Genomic DNA, 21479 nt, shown 5'->3' with positions numbered 1-21479 from the left:
CGTGGAACGCACAGCACTTCCGGTGACGTCACCCAATAGACTGCGCCTGATGCCCAAACTAGAGTAGACATGGCGGCGCCCTGGTAGCCGGGGGAGCAGATGGGTTTACCGAAATCCCGAGCAGGTGACCCCAGAGGGGGAGTGAGGGGCGGCTGGCCGTGTTATACTGAAGGGAAGGCGGGATAAGGCTGCCTAGTGCCGATACATGTAGGGAGGAGGGGACTTTCTGCTGTTTTATTGAGGCAGAGGTGACCTTTCATGCTGGAAAAAGCTGTCAGAGTTGACCTGTATTTCTATTATGATTATGTAGCAGCACATAGCCATGTCACTGACTGCCCTCAGAGGGGCTCACAATCTAATCCTGCCATAGCCATAGTCTAGTGTCCTACCATATTATTATTATGTATTTATATAGCACTGACATCTTCTGCAGCACATTACAGAGTACATAGTCATGTCACTGACTGTCCTCAGAGGAGCTCACCATCTAATCCTGCCATAGCCATAGTCTAGTGTCCTACCATATTATTATATATTTATATAGCACTGACATCTTCTGCAGCACTTTACAGAGTACATAGCCATGTCACTGACTGCCCTCAGAGGGGCTCACAATCTAATCCTGCCATAGCCATAGTCTAGTGTCCTACCATATTATTATTATGTATTTATATAGCACTGACATCTTCTGCAGCACATTACAGAGTACATAGTCATGTCACTGACTGTCCTCAGAGGAGCTCACCATCTAATCCTGCCATAGCCATAGTCTAGTGTCCTACCATATTATTATATATTTATATAGCACTGACATCTTCTGCAGCACTTTACAGAGTACATAGCCATGTCACTGACTGCCCTCAGAGGGGCTCACAATCTAATCCTACCATAGCCATAGTCTAGTGTCCTACCATATTATTATTATGTATTTATATAGCACTGACATCTTCTACAGCACATTACAGAGTACATAGTCATGTCACTGACTGTCCTCAGAGGAGCTCACCATCTAATCCTGCCATAGTCTAGTGTCCTACCATATTATTATTATATATTTATATAGCACTGACATCTTCTGCAGCACTTTACAGAGTACATAGTCATGTCACTGACTGTCCTCAGAGGAGCACACAATCTAATCCCTATCATAGTCCTAGTATATTAGTCTCTACCATATTATTATTATTATGTATTTATATAGCACTGACATCTTCTGCAGCACTTTACAGAGTAAATAATCATGTAATTGACTGTCCTCAAGAGGAGCTTGCAATCTAATCCCTACCAAAGTCATAGATTAATGTCCTACACATTATTATTATGTATTTATATAGCACTGACATCTGCAGCATTTTTACAGTGTACATAGTCATGTCACTGACTGTTTTCAAAGGAGCTCACAATCTAATCCTGTCATAGTCTAATGTCCTCCCATATTATTATTATGTATGTGTTTATATAGCACAGGCATCTTCTGTAGCACATTACAGAGTATATAATCATGTCATTGACATTCCTCAAGAGGATCCCAACCATAGTCATCGATTAATGTCCTACACATTATTATTATTATTATTATTATGTATTTTTATAGCTCTGACATCTTCTGCAGCATTTTTACAGTGTACAGTCATGTCAATGACTGTCCTCAAAGGATCTCACAATCTAATCCTGTCATAGTCCAATGTCCTCCCATATCATTATTATACATTTATATAGTACTGACATCCTTTGCAGCACTTCAGAGTGCATAGTCATGTCACTGACTGTCCTCAGAGGAGCTGACAATCGAATTCTTACCATAGTCATAGTCTGATGTCCTACCATATTATTATTATTATTATGTATTTATATAGTGGTGACATCTTCTGCAGCACTTTACAGAGTACACAGTCATGTCACTGACTGTCCTCAGAAGAGCTGACAATCTAATCCATATATAGTCATATGTCCCTTGTTGTCAAGGACCAAATTAGGGGAAGCCAATTAACTTATCTGTCTGTTTTGGGATGTGTAAGGAAACCAGAGGGCCTGGAGTATTCCCTCACAGACATGGGGAAAGCATACAAGCTGTGCAGATAGTGTTCAGGCTGGGATCGGAACGGGGGGACAGGCATTCAGGGGATTAAAAATGTCAGCTGGCTTCTGACTTCAGTTTTATTCCGTTAGATTGTAAGCTCGCAAGGGCAGGGCTCTCTCACCCATTGTGTCTTGGAATTGATTATACATTTTATTCATCATGTTACATTTGTCCCTGTAATTACTATGTCTACCAATTTTGTATTTTGCACCTGTGTTTATATTTGGCATTTAAAACCATCTGTATTATTAGGTACCCCGTGTTTGTTTCGTACTTTGTACAGCACCATGGAAAGTGCTGGCGCTTTATAAATCAATAATAATAATATTTTTGCGTAGTGTGGCTGGCATACATTTGAAATCGGCGCTGGTAGACTTTGGTGCAGGACACAGCCGGTATATGGCTGATCCTGCTGCTGCACAAGTTCCTGGCGGCGTTAATTAGTATTCCCCCTCCAGGCCGCCATGGATAGTGGGGGAATGATATAATTCAGCTTCCAGCTATCGCTGGAGGCCGAATTATTCTGTTTTAAAAGCAACTTCAGCTCCGTCTTCTGACAGCGCCGTCGTTACTCACTGAGCGCCGCTATAGATGTAATTCCTATTACAGCCTATGGTGGCGCCAGCTGCGCCCAAATGTTCGTGTGCTGAAAATCACTGCTCCGGTGTGGCTGGCAGCATGGATAAGGGAGATACCAGGTGGTCATTCCATCAGAACGCACATAGAGGCCACCAGTGGGAGCCAGCAATACTGTTGTGTGTATGTTGTTGGGGGGAGGAGATAAATCCTATTGGTTAGATTTTTAATTTGTGATGCACAAACATGTATACTGACACATATCCATTCTTTACCGCCTTAGGTCCTGACGTAACTTGGGAACAGGAAACAGAGGTGTCTCTAGACGGATATCTTTCATAGTCCATATTTTAGCTGCAGTGAATGTTCTGACATCCCCCTTGAAGACAAGATGGCGTTTCGCGCTGCTCTCCGGTTAATCATGGCCTCTGGAGCTGTAAGAAGAGGTCATTTTATTAGAGGCTTCAGTCTGGCCTCCAGAATAGAGGCTGCCAGCTCTGGTACATGTCATAAAGACCCCCAGACAGGTAAGCGGGACATGACAGCTACAGGGGGCTGATAGAAGCCCCACCTGAGATGATGTTGCCCACAATCTGGAGTAACTAGTGAAAATATTGTAAAGAATAAAATTGCTTTTTTTTTTTTTTTTTACTATATATATATATATATATATATATATATATATATATATATATATATATATATATATATATATATATATATATATATATATATATATATATATATATATATATATATATATATTATCTAGTCAGTATTTGCCCATTGCAAGATCTTTCCTCTCCCTAATTTACATTCTGACATTTACCTCGGGTGCTATCCTCTGTAATCCTGTCAGGTGATCTCTGCAGAATGTTGTTTTTTGAGTCTTCCGAAGCCAGTACTAACCCTGCCTGGTCACCCAGAATGCTGTGGGGTAAGGGGGAGAATTCCGCTTAGCTGATTAGCTTAACACTGGGAGGGCAGGGCAATATACAGCAATATATAGCTATAGGAAGTGTTTCTGAATGATGCTGAAAACAGGAAAATAACCATAAAAGTAGCTATCCTGAATAATTTACTACATTCTACTCTACTATATGTCACTACAGGGCCTCTTTAAAAATATACATAATAATGTTGAAAAGTGGCTGGATTGTGTAAAGGCTCTGCCTCTGACACAGGAGACCTGGGTTCAAATTTTGGTTGTTCCTGTTCAGTAAGCCAGCACCTATTCAGTAAGGAGACCTTAGGCAAGACTCCCTAACACTGCTGTTGCCTATATAGCATGCCCTAGTGGCTGCAGCTCTGGCGCTTTGAGTCTACCAGGAGAAAAGCGCAATATAAATGTTCATTGTCTGTCAATGCTGGCATTGGCTGTGTAGCAGGGACTGTAATATGGACAAGCCTTTGATGTGCAATGTCTTTGGTCTTCCTGCAGAACTGAGCAGATTTGTGACGCGCTCACATACATGTGGGGAGCTGAGACCAGCTCATGTGGGGCAGGAGGTGACGTTGTGCGGCTGGCTGCAGTATCACAGGTGAGTCCCGGATAACGGGGTCCTCTGTTCGGTGATCATCCATCAGAGAGGAACAGGGAATAGATTTCAAGTTGGCAATTGAGGAAAGCTGTTTTAGACTCATTCACTAAGGAGAAATATGCATAGAACCCACGAAAGGAAGGCCACCAGAGTTGCCAACTCATCCCTTTAATTACTGATACATAAATTATAAAGGTTTTGTGGTTGGATAGATGACGTTTGGGCACTGCTGATATAGTAACCTCGGAACTTGCATACCTTAACCTCTCTGGCGTTATGATTATTTCCAGATTTAGGGTCTAAAAGCCGTGCAATTTTTTCACAAGCTTTTAGAACCTAAAAACATGAAAAAAAATATACCACAGAGAGATCTGCAACAGCTCCTAAATATGAGACCTCTTTTCCATGGACAGTTGAACTGTGTGCTCGCTGAGCAGTTACCAGGCAGCAGTGAGCACTTACCAGGCAGCAGCAAGCACTTGTGAGAGTTTGAGAGGTTATCAACTGTCCGTGGAAAAGAGGCCTAACTCACTCAGGCACGGGATTACCGCTTTCAGCTGCGGATTTCTGTCCCGAGCCTGACTCAGTATTACCGCTAACGAGGTTAAAGGAGAACTGTAGTGAGAGGTATATGGAGGCTGCCATATTTATTTTCTTTTAAGCAATACCAGTTGCCTGGCTATCCTGCTGATCCTCTGCCTCCAATACTATTAGCCATAGACCCTGAACAAGCATGCAGCATATCAGGCGTTTCTGACATTACTGTCAGAGCTGACAAGATTAGCTGCATGTTTTTTTCTGGTGTGATTCAGACACTACTGCAGCCAAATAGATCAGCGGGGCGGCCAGGCAACTGGTATTGTTTAAAAGGAAACAAATATGGCAGCCTCCATATCCCTCTCACTTCAGTTGTTCTTGAAAGGAATGATTTAGCAGCCATGGACCCTGCAGTTTTACTAATCTCCTGTAAAGTGGAGCTGTGGGGTTAGGTGTAATTAAAAATAAGCTTTATTGTGTATAACAATTGTAGGATAAAACAATATACCTACAAATAGAACCACTAGATGGTGACTTATTTAACCACCCTGGCGTTCTATTAAGATCGCCAGGGCAGCTGCGGGAGGTTTTTTTTTTAATAAAAAAAAAAACGATTTTATGCAGCCAACTGAAAGTTGGCTGCATGAAAGCCCACTAGAGGGCGCTCCTAACCCTTATTTCTGATCGCCACCGGCGATCCGCAGTAACAAGGAAGGCCGCAATGAGCGGCCTTCTTTGTTTCGTTTTGCTCGTCGCCATGGCGACGAGCGGAGTGACGTCATGGACGTCAGCCAACGTCCTGACGTCAGCCGCCTCCGATCCAGCCCTCAGCGCTCGGGCGGCTGGGGGGACCCTCTTTCACCGCTGCACGCGGCGGATCGCCGCGCTGCGGCGGCGATCATGTAGCACACGCGGCTGGCAAAGTGCCGGCTGCGTGTGCTGCTTTTTACAGCGAGCAAATCGGCCCAGCAGGGCCTGAGCGGCAGCCACCGGCGGTAATGGACGAGCTGAGCTCGTCCATACCGCTAAGGTGGTTAAGTAAGCAAGGTTTATACAAATGGGACATGCTGCTATCCTAAAGCATACCTGAGGTGACGTGACATGGTCAGATAAACATAGATACATATATTGTCCTACTAAGAAGTTGTCTGAAGTCCCTTTCTGTTTTCCTGGAGAGCTTGTGTTTAAATATTAAAGCGGTTATCCATGCAAATGAACTTGTCCAACAGCTTGTGGAATATAGTTTGATGTCCTGAAAAGTAAATAGAAACCAAAACACTTCTATTTGGCTGTAAAATGACTGATGAAAAGGTTTTATTGCTGCAAGATTCAAAGGATCATTAACCCTCCTGGCGGTAACCCCGAGCAAGCCGCCGCGGAGGATATCTCAGCCCCTGGTGGGGCGATTCGCACCATTTAAAGTGCTGTATGCGCAGCTAGCACTTTGCTAGCCGCGCGTACAGCTTGATCGCCCGGCGACGATCGCCCGCACGCAGAGGCGGAAGAGACGTCATTCCGATCGTCGCCATGGCGACAGGAAAAGCCACACGGGAACGTGTTATATACGCTTTCCACTGTTTGCTATTGAGGCCGGTGACGATCACACTAGAGGGACACATGCGCCCTCTAGTGTTGTTTCATGTAGCTACCACTCTAGTAGCTTTACATGAAAAAAAAATAAAAATTTTATTTCTGCCTATTTAGCAGAATTAATTAACCGCCAGGATGGTTAATTATGTTTGTTTTGCAGTTGAATGAAGCAGATTTTACATCAGTCAGGCTTCTGTTTGGACTTCAGTTTTAAAAATGAAGCCCTTAAAGGGAACCAGAGACGAAGACAACCTGCAAAATTGAAAAAGATGTTATACATACCTGGGGCTTCCTCCAGACCCATAAGCCTGGATCGCTCCCACGCTGCACTTCTCCGCTGCCTCTATCGTCAGTACCGGGTTCCGTCACTTCCGCCGGATGCGGCCAGTTGTATGCATGCACAGGGGCTCCCTCCGGCTCTTTACGCATGCGCCTGCGCAGTACGGAGAGAGCGATCCAGGCTGATGGGGCTGGAGGAAGCCCCCAGGTATGTATAAATCTATTAGTTATTTAATCTCTGGTTCTCTTTAAAGGGAGTCTTAAGTGAATATTAAAAAAAACAAACAGATACTTACCTAAGCAGAGGGGAAGGCTCTGGGTCCTATAGAGCCTTCCCATTCCTCTCACTGTTCCAGCGCTGGCTTCTCTGTACAAATCTCCTTCGGGAGCATGCGCGAGCGAACGTGCTCGCGCATGCGTATTACGGAGCGGCCCATCTTCGGGAGCACTCGGGCTCCCGCAGACTTCCGAAGCCTACTGCAGCGGCAGAGAGCAGTCTCCCACGTGGAGACTGCTAACGGGGGAAAGAGGAACAGAAAGGCTCAATAGGACCCAGAGCCTTCCGTCTCCTTAGGTGAGTATCCTTTTTTTTTTTTTTTTTTTTTCTTTTTTTAATATTCCCTTCATACTCACTTTTAACTAAAAATATGAGACTCTGTTCTGTTTTAGTATTGTTCTACTTACTATTTAGTACTACACATACAATTAATTATCTCAGTGTTCTCCCCGGGCTCTTTTAGCCGGGTGCTCCACCCGGCTAGTTTTGGTGAGCACCCGGCTGTTATCTGCTCACCTCATCCTCTTCCTTATCTGCTGTAAGCAGAGAAGCGCCAGCCCTGCATTCTCTCATCTCGCCCCACCCAGCTATTTTTTCATGCCACCCAGCTATTTGATGCCACCCGGCTGGCAAAGAAAATTCTGGGGAGAACACTGTATCCCATAAGATTATTTTCACCTAAGGTTTGATTTAAAAATGGGTTTAAAGGGAACCAGAGACGAAGCACCCTTGTGTATTTTATCATATATATCAGTAAGAACATTAGAGAAAACACTTACCATGCTCTCTGTTTCATCCTCACTGCTAAAAGTGTCTGTTATCAGCTGTGATAAGAATCCCGGACTGAGCATTCAGTCTGGCTTTGCAGGGAATAATTATAGCTGAGTCATTATAGCAGAGCCACAAGGGGGCAGGCTTGGGCTTGAAAAGACACAAGAGAAGACAGACTCAGCTATAATCTTTCTGTAGCAAAGCTAGACTGAGTGCTCAGTCGGGGATTCTTATCAGTGGTGATAACAGTCAGATAAATCAGAGAACAATGAAACAAAGAGCAGATTAGGTGTTTACTGTCATGTTCCCACTGCTTTATAAGGTAAAATACAAGAGGGTGCTTCATCTCTGGTTCTCTTTAAACAAGAGTTGCAAGTATATTGCATTTTACTTACATTATTGAATAGTGGCCCATTTTTTGGCATTTTAGTTATACTGAAGTATAAGTGCAGTAACTGCTCACTGGAGAGATAATTTCACTTGTCCTAGTAACCTCCCCTTTGTCTCTCCATAGACATAATATGTTTCTTGTACTCCGAGATTTCCATGGACTCACTCAGGTCATTCTTCCCCTGGATGAGGTAGGTCGTCTTGTCCCGTCCCATGTGACATTAAAGAGGAACTCCAGTGAAAATAATGTAATAAAAAAAAGCTTAATTTTTACAATAATTATGTATAAATGATTTAGTCAGTGTTTGCCAATTGTAAAATCTTTACTCTCCCTGATTTACATTCAGACCTAATTTACATTCTGACATTTTTACTGCTGGCAGCTGATCTTAGTAGAAGATGCTGCTTAATTTTTTGGCAGTTGGAAACCGCTGTTATTTCCCACAGTGCAACAAGGCTCCCACAGTGTGATGTCAGAACCATGGTCATGACATCACACTGTGGGAGGGGTTTCACCACAATATCAGCCATACAGCGCCCCCTGATGATCGGTTTGTGAAAAGTTAAAGATTTCTCATGGAAAAGGGGGTATCAGCTACTGATTGGGACGAAGTTCAATTCTTGGTGAAGGTTTCTCTTTAAAGTACTCCTGAATCTAATAAATCCTGTGCAAAAAAAACCCAACGCACTGCAAGATTACTTATCAACTGCTGAATCTCCTGCAGTCTTTATTCCTCTGTCCAAGGTTTCCTTCCACTGCAACACTCGTTTGTGGTCAAATGAAGGTCACCACCAAAATGGCGCCAACACCGGAAGTGTGTGAGAACATAAGGAAGGGCTATTCCACAATGGGCGCTTTCCCAGCGATTTTGGCAGCGTTTCGGATCGCTGGCGATCAGGCAAATCACTGAAAAAGCGCTTAAGCAATATATTTCAATGGAGCTGTTCTCATTTAAAGCGGACCCAAACCAAACATTTTTTTAATTCATAATATTCAGTTGCACCACTCTGACACATACAAAGATAAATAAACACTCCTTTAAGCCTATGAGTATTTCATTGCATGCTTTTCACCCTTCTCTTTTCATAACTAGGGTTATACAGGTGGCAGCCATTAGCGATTCCTTCATTGCCAGACACCACCTACTCCACCAGTTTGCCGGATTCTGTCCCGGCAATATGAAAGGAAGGGAGGGGTTCCTCCAATAAATGTAAAATATTTTATATTTGTCATCATGCAGCTGAAAAAATGCTGCTATTTATCATTATAATTTATAAAATACGGTAGATTATATTTTTGAAAACTTGTATTTTTAATTTGGGTCCACTTTAAGTGATTTGTGATTTTAGGATTTGAAAACGCAGTGCATGCAGCGTTTTTGAAGCGATAGCGCTTCCATTATAAGTATAGAATCGCTTCAAAATCGCTTTTTTATTTTTTAAGTGCATTGATTTTTGAGCGCTTTTCCCATCAAAAACTACTACTCATCAATCACTGGCTGATTGCTACACTCTGAAATTGCTCAAAAATCACTTTTGTACCGGACACAAAATCACCCTGAAAGCGCTAGAAAATCGCTAGAAGAAAATTCACAAAATTGCTAGGCAATTGCGCTTGCGTTTAGCGATTGCCAGTGTGAACCAGCCCGAACACTTGCTTTTATGGATTGATTTAGCTTTTCAGATACTGATAAAGGAAACATGAGACTAGTAAAATAAAAACAAAATATACAATTATACATACCTGGGGCTTCATCCAGCCCCCCTCAGCCTGATCGCTCCCTCGCCGTTTTCCCAGGCCGCCTCGATCCTCTGCTTGGCGGCCCAGTAATTCCGCTAGTTGGTTGTACTGCGCATGCTTCACTGGAAGAGTTCTGAGCCTGTGCAGTACTACTGTGCAGGCGCAGAATGCTACTGGCTATGGGAGCGGGACGGGGGAGTGCGCATAGACGGACTGCGCCTGCTGCGACCAACTGACGGAATTACCGGGCCTCCTAGTGGAGGATCCAGACGGCTTAGGAAGACAGCAAGGGACCAACTAGCCTGAAGGAGACTGGAGGAAGCCCCAGGTATGTATAATTTTTTATTTTACTGGTCTGAGGTACACTATAAAAATGTTTTTTTATATATTTTTATGTGGGGTAAAACCCAGTCCCCTAAATCCCTCTCTTGTAGCGGTGAGCTGCGAGCATTTAGGAGCGGCGCGCAGACCACAAGGGGGAGTAAATTGGGAGGAAAAGGGGCGTTCTTAGGGACGGACTGGGCATGTACAGGGGAGGAAGACCACCGTTTCCTCCTCGTCCTTATTCAACGGGAGTCCCAGTAGAAAATTTCCGCACAGGGGAAGGGGGCCAGCGGGAGGTAACACATAGGCCTCAATTCACTAAGCTTATCTCCTGTCTTTAATAACTTTTCTAGAGTGATCACCATGGTGATGAGGCATGTAGTATTTAGGAGACATTTTACTTCAGGCAAACCTAAAGTTAACTCTTCAATCCTTAAAATAACTCCAGAATTCTAACAGGCTGTTAATTAACTAGGTGTGAAAATAACTACAGAGGAGGTAAGATAACTCTCTGACTGTCTGGAGGTAAGTTTTCTCTTGCCTTATCTCCAGCATGATTTTAGTGAATTGAGGCCATAGTGTGACACGTAGTGGATCTTGGTTTGAAGTGAGGGGCTTGACATGTATTGCACTCTGCCACTCTTCATGCAGATTAGAAATAGGCCTTCTAGATGGAGTTTTTACTTAAATGATACTGGAAACTTAAATTCATTCTTATATAATTTTATGTTGTCAGCCTGACGGTGAGCTGAGGAGGTTGGTGAACGAGGTGCCGCTAGAGTCTGTCCTGCTGGTGAGAGGGACAGTCATACCTCGCCCCGCCGGACAAGAGAACCCAGTGAGTCTCTCTGCATTCTAATCTGTTACATCCCAACTGTGTATCCAGAAGAAATGACTAACGATGTTGCCAGTCTCTGTTTACTGCTTCATTATTTTTTATATCCAGTCTGTGTATCCAGAAGTAGTGTTCGGTGATGTTGTCAGTATCTGTACTACTTTATTATCTATTATATCCAGTTTGTGTATCCAGAAGTATTGTTCAGTGAAGTTACTAGTCTCTGTATACTGCTTCATTATCTTTTATATCCAGAAGTAGTGTTCAGTGGCATTAACAGTCTGGCCTAGTGCACACCAGAGCGTTTCCGCTGCGGTTTGCGATCCGCCTGCGGGCGCGGATCCGCTAGGGTAATGTATTTCAATGGGCTGGTGCACACCAGAGCGGGTGGCGTTTTGCAGAAACGCATACTCCCGGGCTGCAGCAGATTTTGGATTGCGGATGCGTTTCTGCCTCAATGTTAAGTATAGGAAAAACGCAAACCGCTCTGAAAAACGGCACTTCAGAGCGGTTTGCCAGGCGGTTTTTGTTACAGTAGCTGTTCAGTAACAGCTTTACTGTAACAATACATGAAATCTACTACACCAAAACCGCTACACAAAACCGCAAAACGCTAGCTGAAACGCTGCAGAAAAAGAAGAAAAAGCGTTCCAAAATCCGCTAGCGTTTTGCGGATCTGCTAGCGGTTTTTGGTGTGCACCAGGCCTCTCTGTATATTGCTTTATTATCTGTTGTATCCAGTATGTGTATCCAGAAGTAGTGTTCAGGGGCATTAGCAGTCTCTGCATATTGCTTCATTATCTGTTGTATCCAGTCTGTGTATCCAGACGTGTTTAGTGATGTTACCAGTCTCTCTATACTGCTTTATTATCTGTTGTATCCAGTCTGTGTATCCAGAAGTAGTGTTCATTAATGTTACCAGTCTCTATACTGCTTTATTATCTGTTGTATCCAGTCTGTGTATCCAGAAGTAGTGTTCAGTAATGTTACTAGTCTCTGCATGCTGCTTTATTATCTGTTGTATTCAGTCTATGTATCCAGAAGTAGTGTTTAGTGACATTAGCAGTCTGTACATACTGCTTTATTATTTGTTATATCCAGTCTCTGTATCCAGAAGTAGTGCTCAGTAATGTTACCAGTCTCTATACTGCTTTATTATGTGCTGTATCCAGTCTGTGAATTCAGAAGTAGTGTTCAATGACGATACCAGTCTCTGGATACTGTTTCATTATCTGTTGTATCCAGTCGGTGTATCCAGAAGTAGTGTTCAGTAATGTTACCAGTCTCTGCATACTGCTTCATTATCTGTTGTATTCAGTCTTTGTATTCAGAAGTAGTGTTCAGTAATGTTACCAGTCTCTATACTGCTTTATTATGTGCTGTAGCCAGTCTGTGTATCCAGAAGTAGTGTTCAGTGGCATTAGCAGTCTCTGCATACTGCTTTATTATCTGTTGTATTCGGTCTGTGTATCCAGAAGTAGTGTTCAATAATGTTACCAGTCTTTATACTGCTTTATTATCTGTTGTATCCAGTCTGTGAATCCAGAAGTAGTGTTCAGTAATGTTACCAGTCTCTATACTGCTTTATTATCTGTTGTATCCAGTCTGTGAATCCAGAAGTAGTGTTCAATGACGATACCAGTCTTCATTATCTGTTGTACTGGTTAAAGGATAAGCGAGGCAACAATAGAAATGTAGTTTTACTTTCCTGGGGCATTTTCCAGCCTGTAGAAGTAATTTTGAGTGACTTGCCATAGCTCTGGACTTCTCCTGGGTCCGCTTACAGCCTCTAAGGATCGCCGACCCTCGATGGGTCTGGTGGGGGTCTGTGGTAGGGAGGGGGGTCTGGTGGCGGGTGAGGTATGGGGGGGGGGGGGTTGGTGGTTTACTTGTATGGGGTGGACTAGTGGCGGGTGAGCTGGTAGGGGTTCAGTGGCCGGTGGGGTATGAGTAGCATGGGGTGTGAGGGGTCTGGTGGTGGGTGAGCTGGTAGGGGTCTGGTGGTAGATGGGTATAAGGGTTCTAGTGGTGGGTGAGTTGGTAGGGGACCACTCGTGGGTGGGGTATGAGCAATCTGGTGGTGGGTGAGGTATGGGGGGGGGGGGGGTGTCTGGTGGCATGTGGTGTATGAGGGGTCTGGTGGTGGCTGAGGTATGGGGGGCGGGGTCTGGTGGCAGGTGGGCAGTAAGGGGTCCAGTGGCAGGTGGGCTGTGAGGGTCTGGTGGTGGGTGGGGTTTGAGGTGTCTCGTGGTGGGTGAGTTATGGGGGGGGGGGTCTGGTGAGGTATGGGGGTGTCTGGTGGGATGTGAGTGGTTCAGTGGCGGGTGCGCTGTGAGGGTCTAGTGGTAGGTGGCATGTGGGGCGCGAGGGGTCCAGTGGCGGGTGGCCTGTGAGGGTCTGGTGGTGGGTGGGCTGTTAGGTTTCTGGTGGAGGGTGGGGTTTTGAGGTGTCTGGTGGTGGGGAGTGAGGAGTACAGTGGCGGGTGGCCTGTGAGGGTCTGGTGGTGGGTGGGGTTTGAGGTGTCTTGTGGTAAGGCAGGGTTTGAGGATTTCTCTAGCAGTAATATTGTGGAGTTTTCATGTAACAGCGATGTGTTTCTCAGTTATATTTCCATCATTTGCTGTTATTACCGCTGTTAGCCGCCATGTATTCTGATTTTAGAATATGTGCACAGGAAGTATTGAGGTCCAGGCGAAGGAAGTGCACATCCTGAACCCCTGCAAGAAGTTGCCATTTGAAATTAAAGACTCTGTTAAGGTGAGTTTTCTTTTGTCACATTTATTTTATTCTTAGTATGTGTGTTGGTGTGCACATCGCTGGCCCTGTCACTGTAACACATATATGGTGTATACATATGGATGGTGGGCAGGGACGGGGAAGAGGGCGCATACATGGATGGTAGGCAGGTACGTGTGTGTGTGGGGGGGGTGTTTACTTGGATGGTGGGTATATACAGGTAGTCCCCGTTTAACGAACGAGATAGGGACTGTAGATTAGTTCTTAACCTGAATCTGTTCTTAAGTCGGAACATCGTACCATCTCTGTCCCCTGTACCACCTCTGCGCCTCCAGTGTCCAATTTGAATTTTTTTTTTACTTTGTTCGTATCAGCGGGTCCTTCGTAAGTCGGGCGTTCGTAAGTCGGGGACTACCTGTACAGGAGGTGTACACATGGATTGTAGGCAGGTACGGGGGGAGTTGCATGCTTGGATGGTGGGCAGAAATGTGTGGTGTACACATGGATGTCAGTCAGGTTTTGTGGTCGGTGTACACATGGATAGTAGGGAGATACAGGTGATGTGGATACATATGGCGGCACAAGATGTACTATTTCTGTGATGTCACACTGAGCCGTGTTTCCATTGGTTTATTTGCTGCCAGAAATCAGAGTCTCTGAGGATGCAGTACCGCTACCTGGATATCCGTAGCAACCGTCTCCAGTACAACCTCCGGCTGCGCTCCAGAATGGTGATGAAGATGAGGGAGTTTCTGTGTAACCAGCATGGTGAGAGCAGCTGTACTTTAATATCCTGGCATTGGAGGACAAATAGGGCTTTGCTGTTTGCGGCCAGCAGATCTTTGCTGGGGGCTGTCAAATAATCAATACGTCTCTGCATTTTAAAAAGTTTAGGATATATGCATAGTGCTTATTTCCTTTGCCTTGCAGCGCTGGGTCCCCGTTTGACCTCAGCCAGGACACTATCTGCACAGAGTTTGTATGTTCTCCACATGTCTGTGTGAGTTTCCTCCTGGCACTCCGGTTTCCTTCCACATCCCAAAAACATACAGATAAGTTAATTGGCTTCCCCTAAATTAGCCCTAGACTACAATACATACACTACACCATACATACGTAGACATAGGACTCTGGTAGGGATTAGATTGTGAGCCCCTCTGAGAGACAGTTATGTGACAATATACAGGTGAAACTCGAAAAATTAGAATATGTCAAAGTTCATTTAATTCAACTTAAAAGGTGAAACTAATATATAAAATAGACTCATTACATGCAAAATAACACATTGCAAGCCTTTGTTATAATTGTGATATCCATGGCTTACAGCTTATGAGAACCCCAATATCAAAATCTCTGACCATTAGAATACTTTGAAAATGTTCTATATTCTCGGCTCAGAGTCGGACTCTAATCGGCTAATTCACCCAAAACATCAGCGCTGCGTAATATGTTGGCGCTTTAAAGGGGAACAGTAGAGAGAGGTATACGGAAGCTGCCATGTTTATTTCCTTTTAAGCAATACCAGTTGCCTGGCAGCCCTGCTGATCCTCTGCCTCTAATACTATTAGCCATAGCCCCTGAACAAGCATGCAGCAGATCAGCTGTTTCAGACTTTAAAGTCAGATCTGACAAGACTAGCTGCATGCTTGTTTCTGGTGTTATTCAGATACTACTGCAGAGAAGTAGACCAGCAGGGCTGCCAGGCAACTAGTATTGATTAAAAGGAAATAAACATGGCCGCCACCATATACCTCTCTCTTCAGTTCCCCTTTAAAAATATAACTAAACGCCTGCAAAGGGTTCTTATTTCATATATTAGTTTCACTTTTTAAGTTCAATTACTGAAATAAATGGAGTTTTGCACGATATTATAATTTTTTGAGATTCACCTGTACTCTGTACAGCGCTGTGGAAGATGTTGGCGCTATATAAATAATACTAAATAATATCTGCATTTGCATTGTATAAAGACTTGATTTCGAATATAAGCATTTATAGCTTGTACTGCTTTTGTTTCAGGATTTGTGGATGTGGAGACTCCAACTTTGTTCAAAAGAACGCCTGGGGTAAGTGCAGCAGTTTCCAGCCCTGTGCAGTGACAGAGTAGTGGCTCAGTGGGTTAGAGCAGCAGCGTGGAGTGTAGGAGATGTGGGTTCGATTCCCAGTGCCGTCAAGTGAGCTGTTACTGCCATCTGCTGGACGCCAATAGGAAAAACAGTTTATAGAAGCACATGGAAGCTGCAATACTCAATGCAAGCAGATCTGTGTCTGTCTGCAGAACCAGTCTTCCTATAACGATGTTTGGGGCTCTCTGCCTGGCTATGTAAAGTGCTCACAGGGCCAGCTCGTTCCTCCCCACACATTTGTTTTTTGTCCATGCATGCCTTTTATATGCAAACATATATGCAAATTTAAAGTGAATGGGAACCGCATTTTTAAAAAAATGAAGCAAATACTTACCTAAGGAGAGGGAAGGCTCTGGGTTGTATAGAGCCTTCCGTCTCCTCTCTCGGTGCTCTCTATCCTGTGCTGGCTCCCCCCCCCCCCCCCCCCCCCTGTTTCAATCCCCCCCCCCCCCCCCCGAAAGGGTATTTGGAAGTCTTCGGGAGCCGTGTCCTCCCAAAGACGTGCAGCTCCATACTGTACAGGCGTGAGCGTGCAAGAGAGCGTGCTTGCGCAGGTGCAGTACAGGGCCGCGCTTGTTCAGGAGCACTCGGGCTCCCTGAAGACTTCTGAAGCCTCCTTCGGCCGGATAAAGCAGTATTTGACTAATTTAGTCAAATACTGCTACCGGGCGAGCCATCACCGGAACGAGAGGACCAGGAGAGGAGCCGGAAGGCTCTATAGGACCCAGAGCCTTCCCTCTCCTTGGGTAAGTATCTGTCTCATTTTTTTAAATGTGGTTCCTATTCACTTTAAAGAACCACTATCGTGGAAATTGTAAGATTTAAAGTAAAGATAAACGTATACAGATAAGTACATTTCTCCCAGAGTAAAATGAGCCATAAATTACCTTTCTCCTATGTTGCTGTCACTTACAGTAGGTAGTAGAACGCTAAGAGAACCGACCGAGCTCATCTCCTCATGGGGGGTTCTCAGGGTTTTCTTTATTTTCAAAAGCACTTAGCTGAATGGCAGTTGCTCCATCCAACTGCCAAAAAGGTGTGCAGCGAGCAGGGAGGCTGGCCAGCATCTTTGTATAAATCCTTTTCAGGGAGTGTCTTTATAAAGAATAAAGACCATGCTGAGAATCCTCCATAAGGAGATGGGCTAGTCCAAAACCTGTCAGTTCTGTCAGATTTCTACTGCCTACTGTAAGTGACAGCAACATAGGAGAAATGTAATTTATAGTACATTTTACCCTGGAAGAAATGTACTTCTTTTTGGTATATGTTTACATGTTCTTAAAATGTTATGATTTTCTTGATAGTGGTCCTATATATATGTTTATGTAGAATTTATATTTCCAGGGGGCCAAAGAGTTTGTGGTGCCGACACAAGAGCGAGGCAAGTTCTACTCGTTACCCCAGAGCCCTCAGCAGTTCAAGCAGCTACTGATGGTCGGAGGTCTGGACAGGTGAGACTGGCAGGCATTATGCTAGGTACACACGGTGCAATTTTTTGACAGATTTACTGTCAGATTCATTATTGCCAACATGTCTAAACTGATTTCCAATACATTTTCAAACGATTTTTCATAGAAGTGAACGGAAAATCAGATCAGTCATGTTGGAAATAATTGATCTGACACTAAATCTGTCTGAAATTTGCATCGTGTGTACCTAGTATACCAGATTAGGTCCTGTTTGCAATGCAAAGATATTAGATGCTCACTATCAGTGTTTATAATTGCAGATACTTCCAGATTGCCCGCTGCTTTCGGGACGAGGGATCCAGGCCTGATCGGCAACCGGAATTCACACAGGTGAGATTGTTCAGATGTTTACTTTTTCTAACTTTTAGGAGATTTGGAAACATGACAGTTGTGTGTGATTGGCTGATGAGGGCTGCGACTCTGTTTGATGGTCTTAACCACTTAACGACCGCCTAACGCCGATAGGCGGCAGCAGGTCGTAAGTGGTTTTACACGGAATCGGCCTCTCCATGTCAGTTCACGGAGAGTGTCTCCGTGAACAGCCTGCGAGCCTCCGATCGCGGCTCACAGGTTAAATGTAAACACGTGGGGAAGAAATCCCCTGTGTTTACATCATACGGCGCTGCTGCGCAGCAGCGGCGTAAAGGAGATCGGCGATCCCCGGCCAGAGGTGGTACAGGACGGATCGCTGTCCTGTACCGCCTATCTGGAGAAGGGGAGGGAGGGAAAGAGCGAAAGGGAATATCGCTGCGGAGGGGGGCTTTGAGGACCCCCCCGCTAAACGAAAATAGCCGGCGGCGATCAGACCTAACGGCGGCGGCAGGACATCCGCAGGAAAGGGGGGAAGTATGGTCGCCCTGGCTTCCTGCTGATCTGTGCTGTGGGCTGGAGAGCCCAAGCAGCACAGATCACAAAGAATTAGCCCAGTCGTTATGTGGTTAAAGAGAAACTTCGATCAAAAATTGAACTTTATCTTAATCAGTAGCTGATACCCCCTTTTACATGAGAAGTCTATTCCTTTTCACAAACAGACTATCAGGGGGCGCTGTATGACTGATATTGTGGTGAAACCCCTCCCACAAGTAACCCCTCCCACAAGAAAAGTTCGAACTTTTGTCAGTTTTCTGTCTGTGAACCTTGCTGCATTGTGGGAAATAACTGTTTACAGCTGTTTCCAACTGCCAAAAACCATGCAGCAGCTACATCACCTGCCAGCAGTAAAATGTTTACTGGAGTTCCTCGTTAAAGGAGGATACCACCTGCTGGTGACAGGTACTCCTCTTCCAAGAGGGGTTCAGATTAAAAAAATAAAAGCTGGATAGTGTACTGGTTAAGGCCCTTGCCTTTGACATGGGAGACCAGGGTTCGAATCCTGGCTAGGGTACCTATTCAGTAAGTATTCAGTGTTAGGAAGGCAAGACTTCCTAACACTGCAGGTTGTGGCCTCTTGTGCGCGCCCTAGTGGCTGCAGCTCTTAAGCACTTTGAGTCCGACAGGAGAAAATCGCTATACAAATGTTCGGATTATTATTACTATTATTAAAGTGAACCAGAGAAGAAGCACCCTCATGTATTTTCCCATATATATCAGTGGGAACATTAGAGAAAACACCTACCCTGCTCTCTTTTTCATCCTTCACTGCTCACCCTGCTTGTTAGCAGCCCTGATAAAATCCCCGACTGAGCATTCAGTCTGGCTTTGCTCAGGAACCATAATTTCCGTCAGGTCTGATCTGATTTCCGATTGTTTTTCTGATTGATTTTCAGATCACTTCTGTACAAAATTGAACAATAAAAGAATCGGAAATCAGATCGGACCTGTCAGAAATGATTGAATCTGACAGGTAATAGCATGGTGTGTACCAGGCATTACTCGGGAAACAAGTACAATGATTTCCCCAATGTTTTTTTTCCTTTAAAGTTTGCTTTTAAATCTCCTTTAAAGAGGAACTCCAGTGAAAATAATGTAGTAAAAAAAAGTGCTTCATTTTTTACCATAATTATGTATAAATGATTTAGTCAGTGTTTGCTCATTGTAAAATCTTTCCTCTCCCCGATTTACATTCTGACATTTATTACCTGGTGACATTTTTACTGTGGGCAGGTTATGTAGCTGCTCCTAGCTGTTTTGGCTGTTAGAGACAGCTGTTAACAGCTAATTCCTGTCTGTGAACATTGTTACATTGTGGCAGTTTGCCCAGAGTACCGCGGTACTTAGAGCTTCTTGTGGGAGGGGTTTCAGCACAAAATCAGTCATACAGCGCCCCCTGATGGTCTGTTTGTGAAAAGCATTATTTTTCTCATGTAAAAGGGGGTATCAGCTACTGATTGGGATAAAGTTCAATTCTAGGTTGGAGTTTCTCTTTAAGGTAGCCATACTAGAGATTTTTGAGGCCGATCGGCCAAAAGACAGAATCTCCTCGGGGAGAGATCTATTGGCCGCCATAAAATGCAGGCCAATTCCGATTGATTTCAGCATGAAATCTTTCGAGAATCAGCATAGTGACGATGCCTCGTGACACAGGTAAAATACTAATGCATGGGGTCCATCTAGCATTTGGATGGACACGTCCGGGGGTTTGCGATGCCGTTGTCGTCCTGCACCCGATTGAGCATGTCGGCCCGAGATTTTCCAGCATGTCTGATCAATACATGCTACTAATTTCAGCCTGAAATTGGTCAGATCGTTGATTGGGTCTGCTCTTGGCGGCACCAATTTTCATCCAATTTGATAATAATTATCGAATCGGTTGATCGGCTGCCAAGTCGAGAGATGTACGGCCACCCACTGTCTGGATTTTGCTATTTTTTTTTCTAAAATACAAACTTCTCTCTGCCAACGTTTACATTGCAAAATGAGCCTAAGGTAGCTGGAACCGAGACAGGTAAAAAGGGGGCTGGGCATTTGGGGCGCTGCCATAGGCTGTAATCTGAATTACGGCTATAGTGGCGCTCAGAGAGTAATTTGGGCGCTGGAAAAAGATGGAGCCCAAATAACCAAAAAAAAGTGCAATTCAGCTGTCGGCAACAGCCAGCAGTCGAATTGCATCTCACCCCTGAATCTATGGTGGCCTGGAGGGGGAATAGTAATTAACACCGCCGGGAAATTTGCAATAGCAGGGTGAGCCATTTTTTCGTCTGGAACGCCTATACTCAGGGTTTGGAGATGTTATCAGCACGAGGGATGGTCAATGAGATATAAATAATTTGGAGTTGATGCAAGATTATGCACATTTTTTTTTCTTCTTTTTCTTTTTTCTTTTTTTTAAGGACATCAGCATTATCTATGCCTGGACTTGAGATACTTGACTTCACAGCCATGCTTCTGTGTCCCTGGGCAAAATGTTTGCATCATTGCCCTCAATAATTGTATGCAGCTTGAACATGAACCAATGAAATCCTGCTGAGGTAAAATTCAACTGGTCCATTTTAAACCTGCATACATTTGCATACACAATTTGCATAATCCTGCGTTAACTTGAAATTATTTGCATCACATTGACCAAGTAGTAGAAATAGATGTAGTAGTAGTAGTAGTAGATCATCACATGCTGCAGCTTGTTTACGATCAGTGTAAGCTGATAACAATAGCTTATCCTGTATATACAGGGAGTGACATGCTTGTATCTTAACTACTATAGGACCGCGGTGATTGAAATCCACGCCCTGTTTTGGTGGGCTCCTGGCTGGTAGATTTTAATCACTGTCCGCAGCGCGTATCCACCGTTTCCGTCGCTCCCCGCCGATCGCACTGCTCAAACGTGACGTTTCTCTCTGCAGCTCACTGGCTCTGCCTGTTTCTATGATGGCAGAGTCATGTGAGCGGGTCAGGAGCCGTTTTCATTGGCTCCTGGCCATGTCTATCAATGTAAGCCGCTCCCATTGGCTTACATAGATAGACATGGTCATGAGCCATTGAAAGCGGCTCCTGACCGGCTCGCATGACTCTGCTGTCATAGAGACGCCAGAGTCTATGTCAGGAGGATCCCAGCATATGGTGATGACGGCAGTTGCGGCGAGTATGCACGGCGATTCGACGGGATTCCGTCGCTCTTGTACCAGCGCTCTCTGGTCCTTAAGTGGTTAAGAGTAGTATAAAATAAAAAATGCCGTCGCATGACCTCTTTGGTCAGAGTCCCACAATAAGTTATTTATTTTTTAAATTAGCTCGTGTGTAGCAGGTTGTGGAATTTTCTGAGTTTTGCTGT

The 21479-nt window shown here is 44.5% G+C and overlaps 1 protein-coding gene and 1 non-coding gene across 2 annotated transcripts in view; both read left to right on the top strand.

The window, feature by feature from the left end:
- The first annotated feature begins 27 nt into the window (after positions 1 to 27).
- DARS2 (aspartyl-tRNA synthetase 2, mitochondrial) overlaps positions 28 to 21479 on the top strand; it is a 43496-nt gene continuing 22044 nt past the window's right edge. Inside the window, exons 1-10 of the mRNA XM_068239099.1 lie at positions 28 to 124; positions 2940 to 3183; positions 4098 to 4197; positions 8166 to 8232; positions 10843 to 10944; positions 13603 to 13698; positions 14322 to 14445; positions 15697 to 15743; positions 17148 to 17254; positions 17533 to 17602. Of these exons, the coding sequence (XP_068095200.1) occupies positions 3048 to 3183; positions 4098 to 4197; positions 8166 to 8232; positions 10843 to 10944; positions 13603 to 13698; positions 14322 to 14445; positions 15697 to 15743; positions 17148 to 17254; positions 17533 to 17602 (849 nt within the window). The 5' untranslated portion in view covers positions 28 to 124; positions 2940 to 3047. The remainder of the gene's footprint in view (positions 125 to 2939; positions 3184 to 4097; positions 4198 to 8165; positions 8233 to 10842; positions 10945 to 13602; positions 13699 to 14321; positions 14446 to 15696; positions 15744 to 17147; positions 17255 to 17532; positions 17603 to 21479) is intronic.
- On the top strand, positions 15908 to 16041 carry LOC137523191 (small Cajal body-specific RNA 3). Its single transcript, XR_011022553.1, has one exon. It is a non-coding gene; the product is annotated as a small Cajal body-specific RNA 3 (non-coding RNA).

This window comes from Hyperolius riggenbachi, chromosome 6 (assembly GCF_040937935.1).
Source record: "Hyperolius riggenbachi isolate aHypRig1 chromosome 6, aHypRig1.pri, whole genome shotgun sequence".
Lineage (NCBI taxonomy): Eukaryota > Metazoa > Chordata > Amphibia > Anura > Hyperoliidae > Hyperolius > Hyperolius riggenbachi.
The sequence above is the reverse complement of the archived record's forward strand: the minus strand, read 5'-3'. Positions and strand labels throughout refer to the sequence as shown.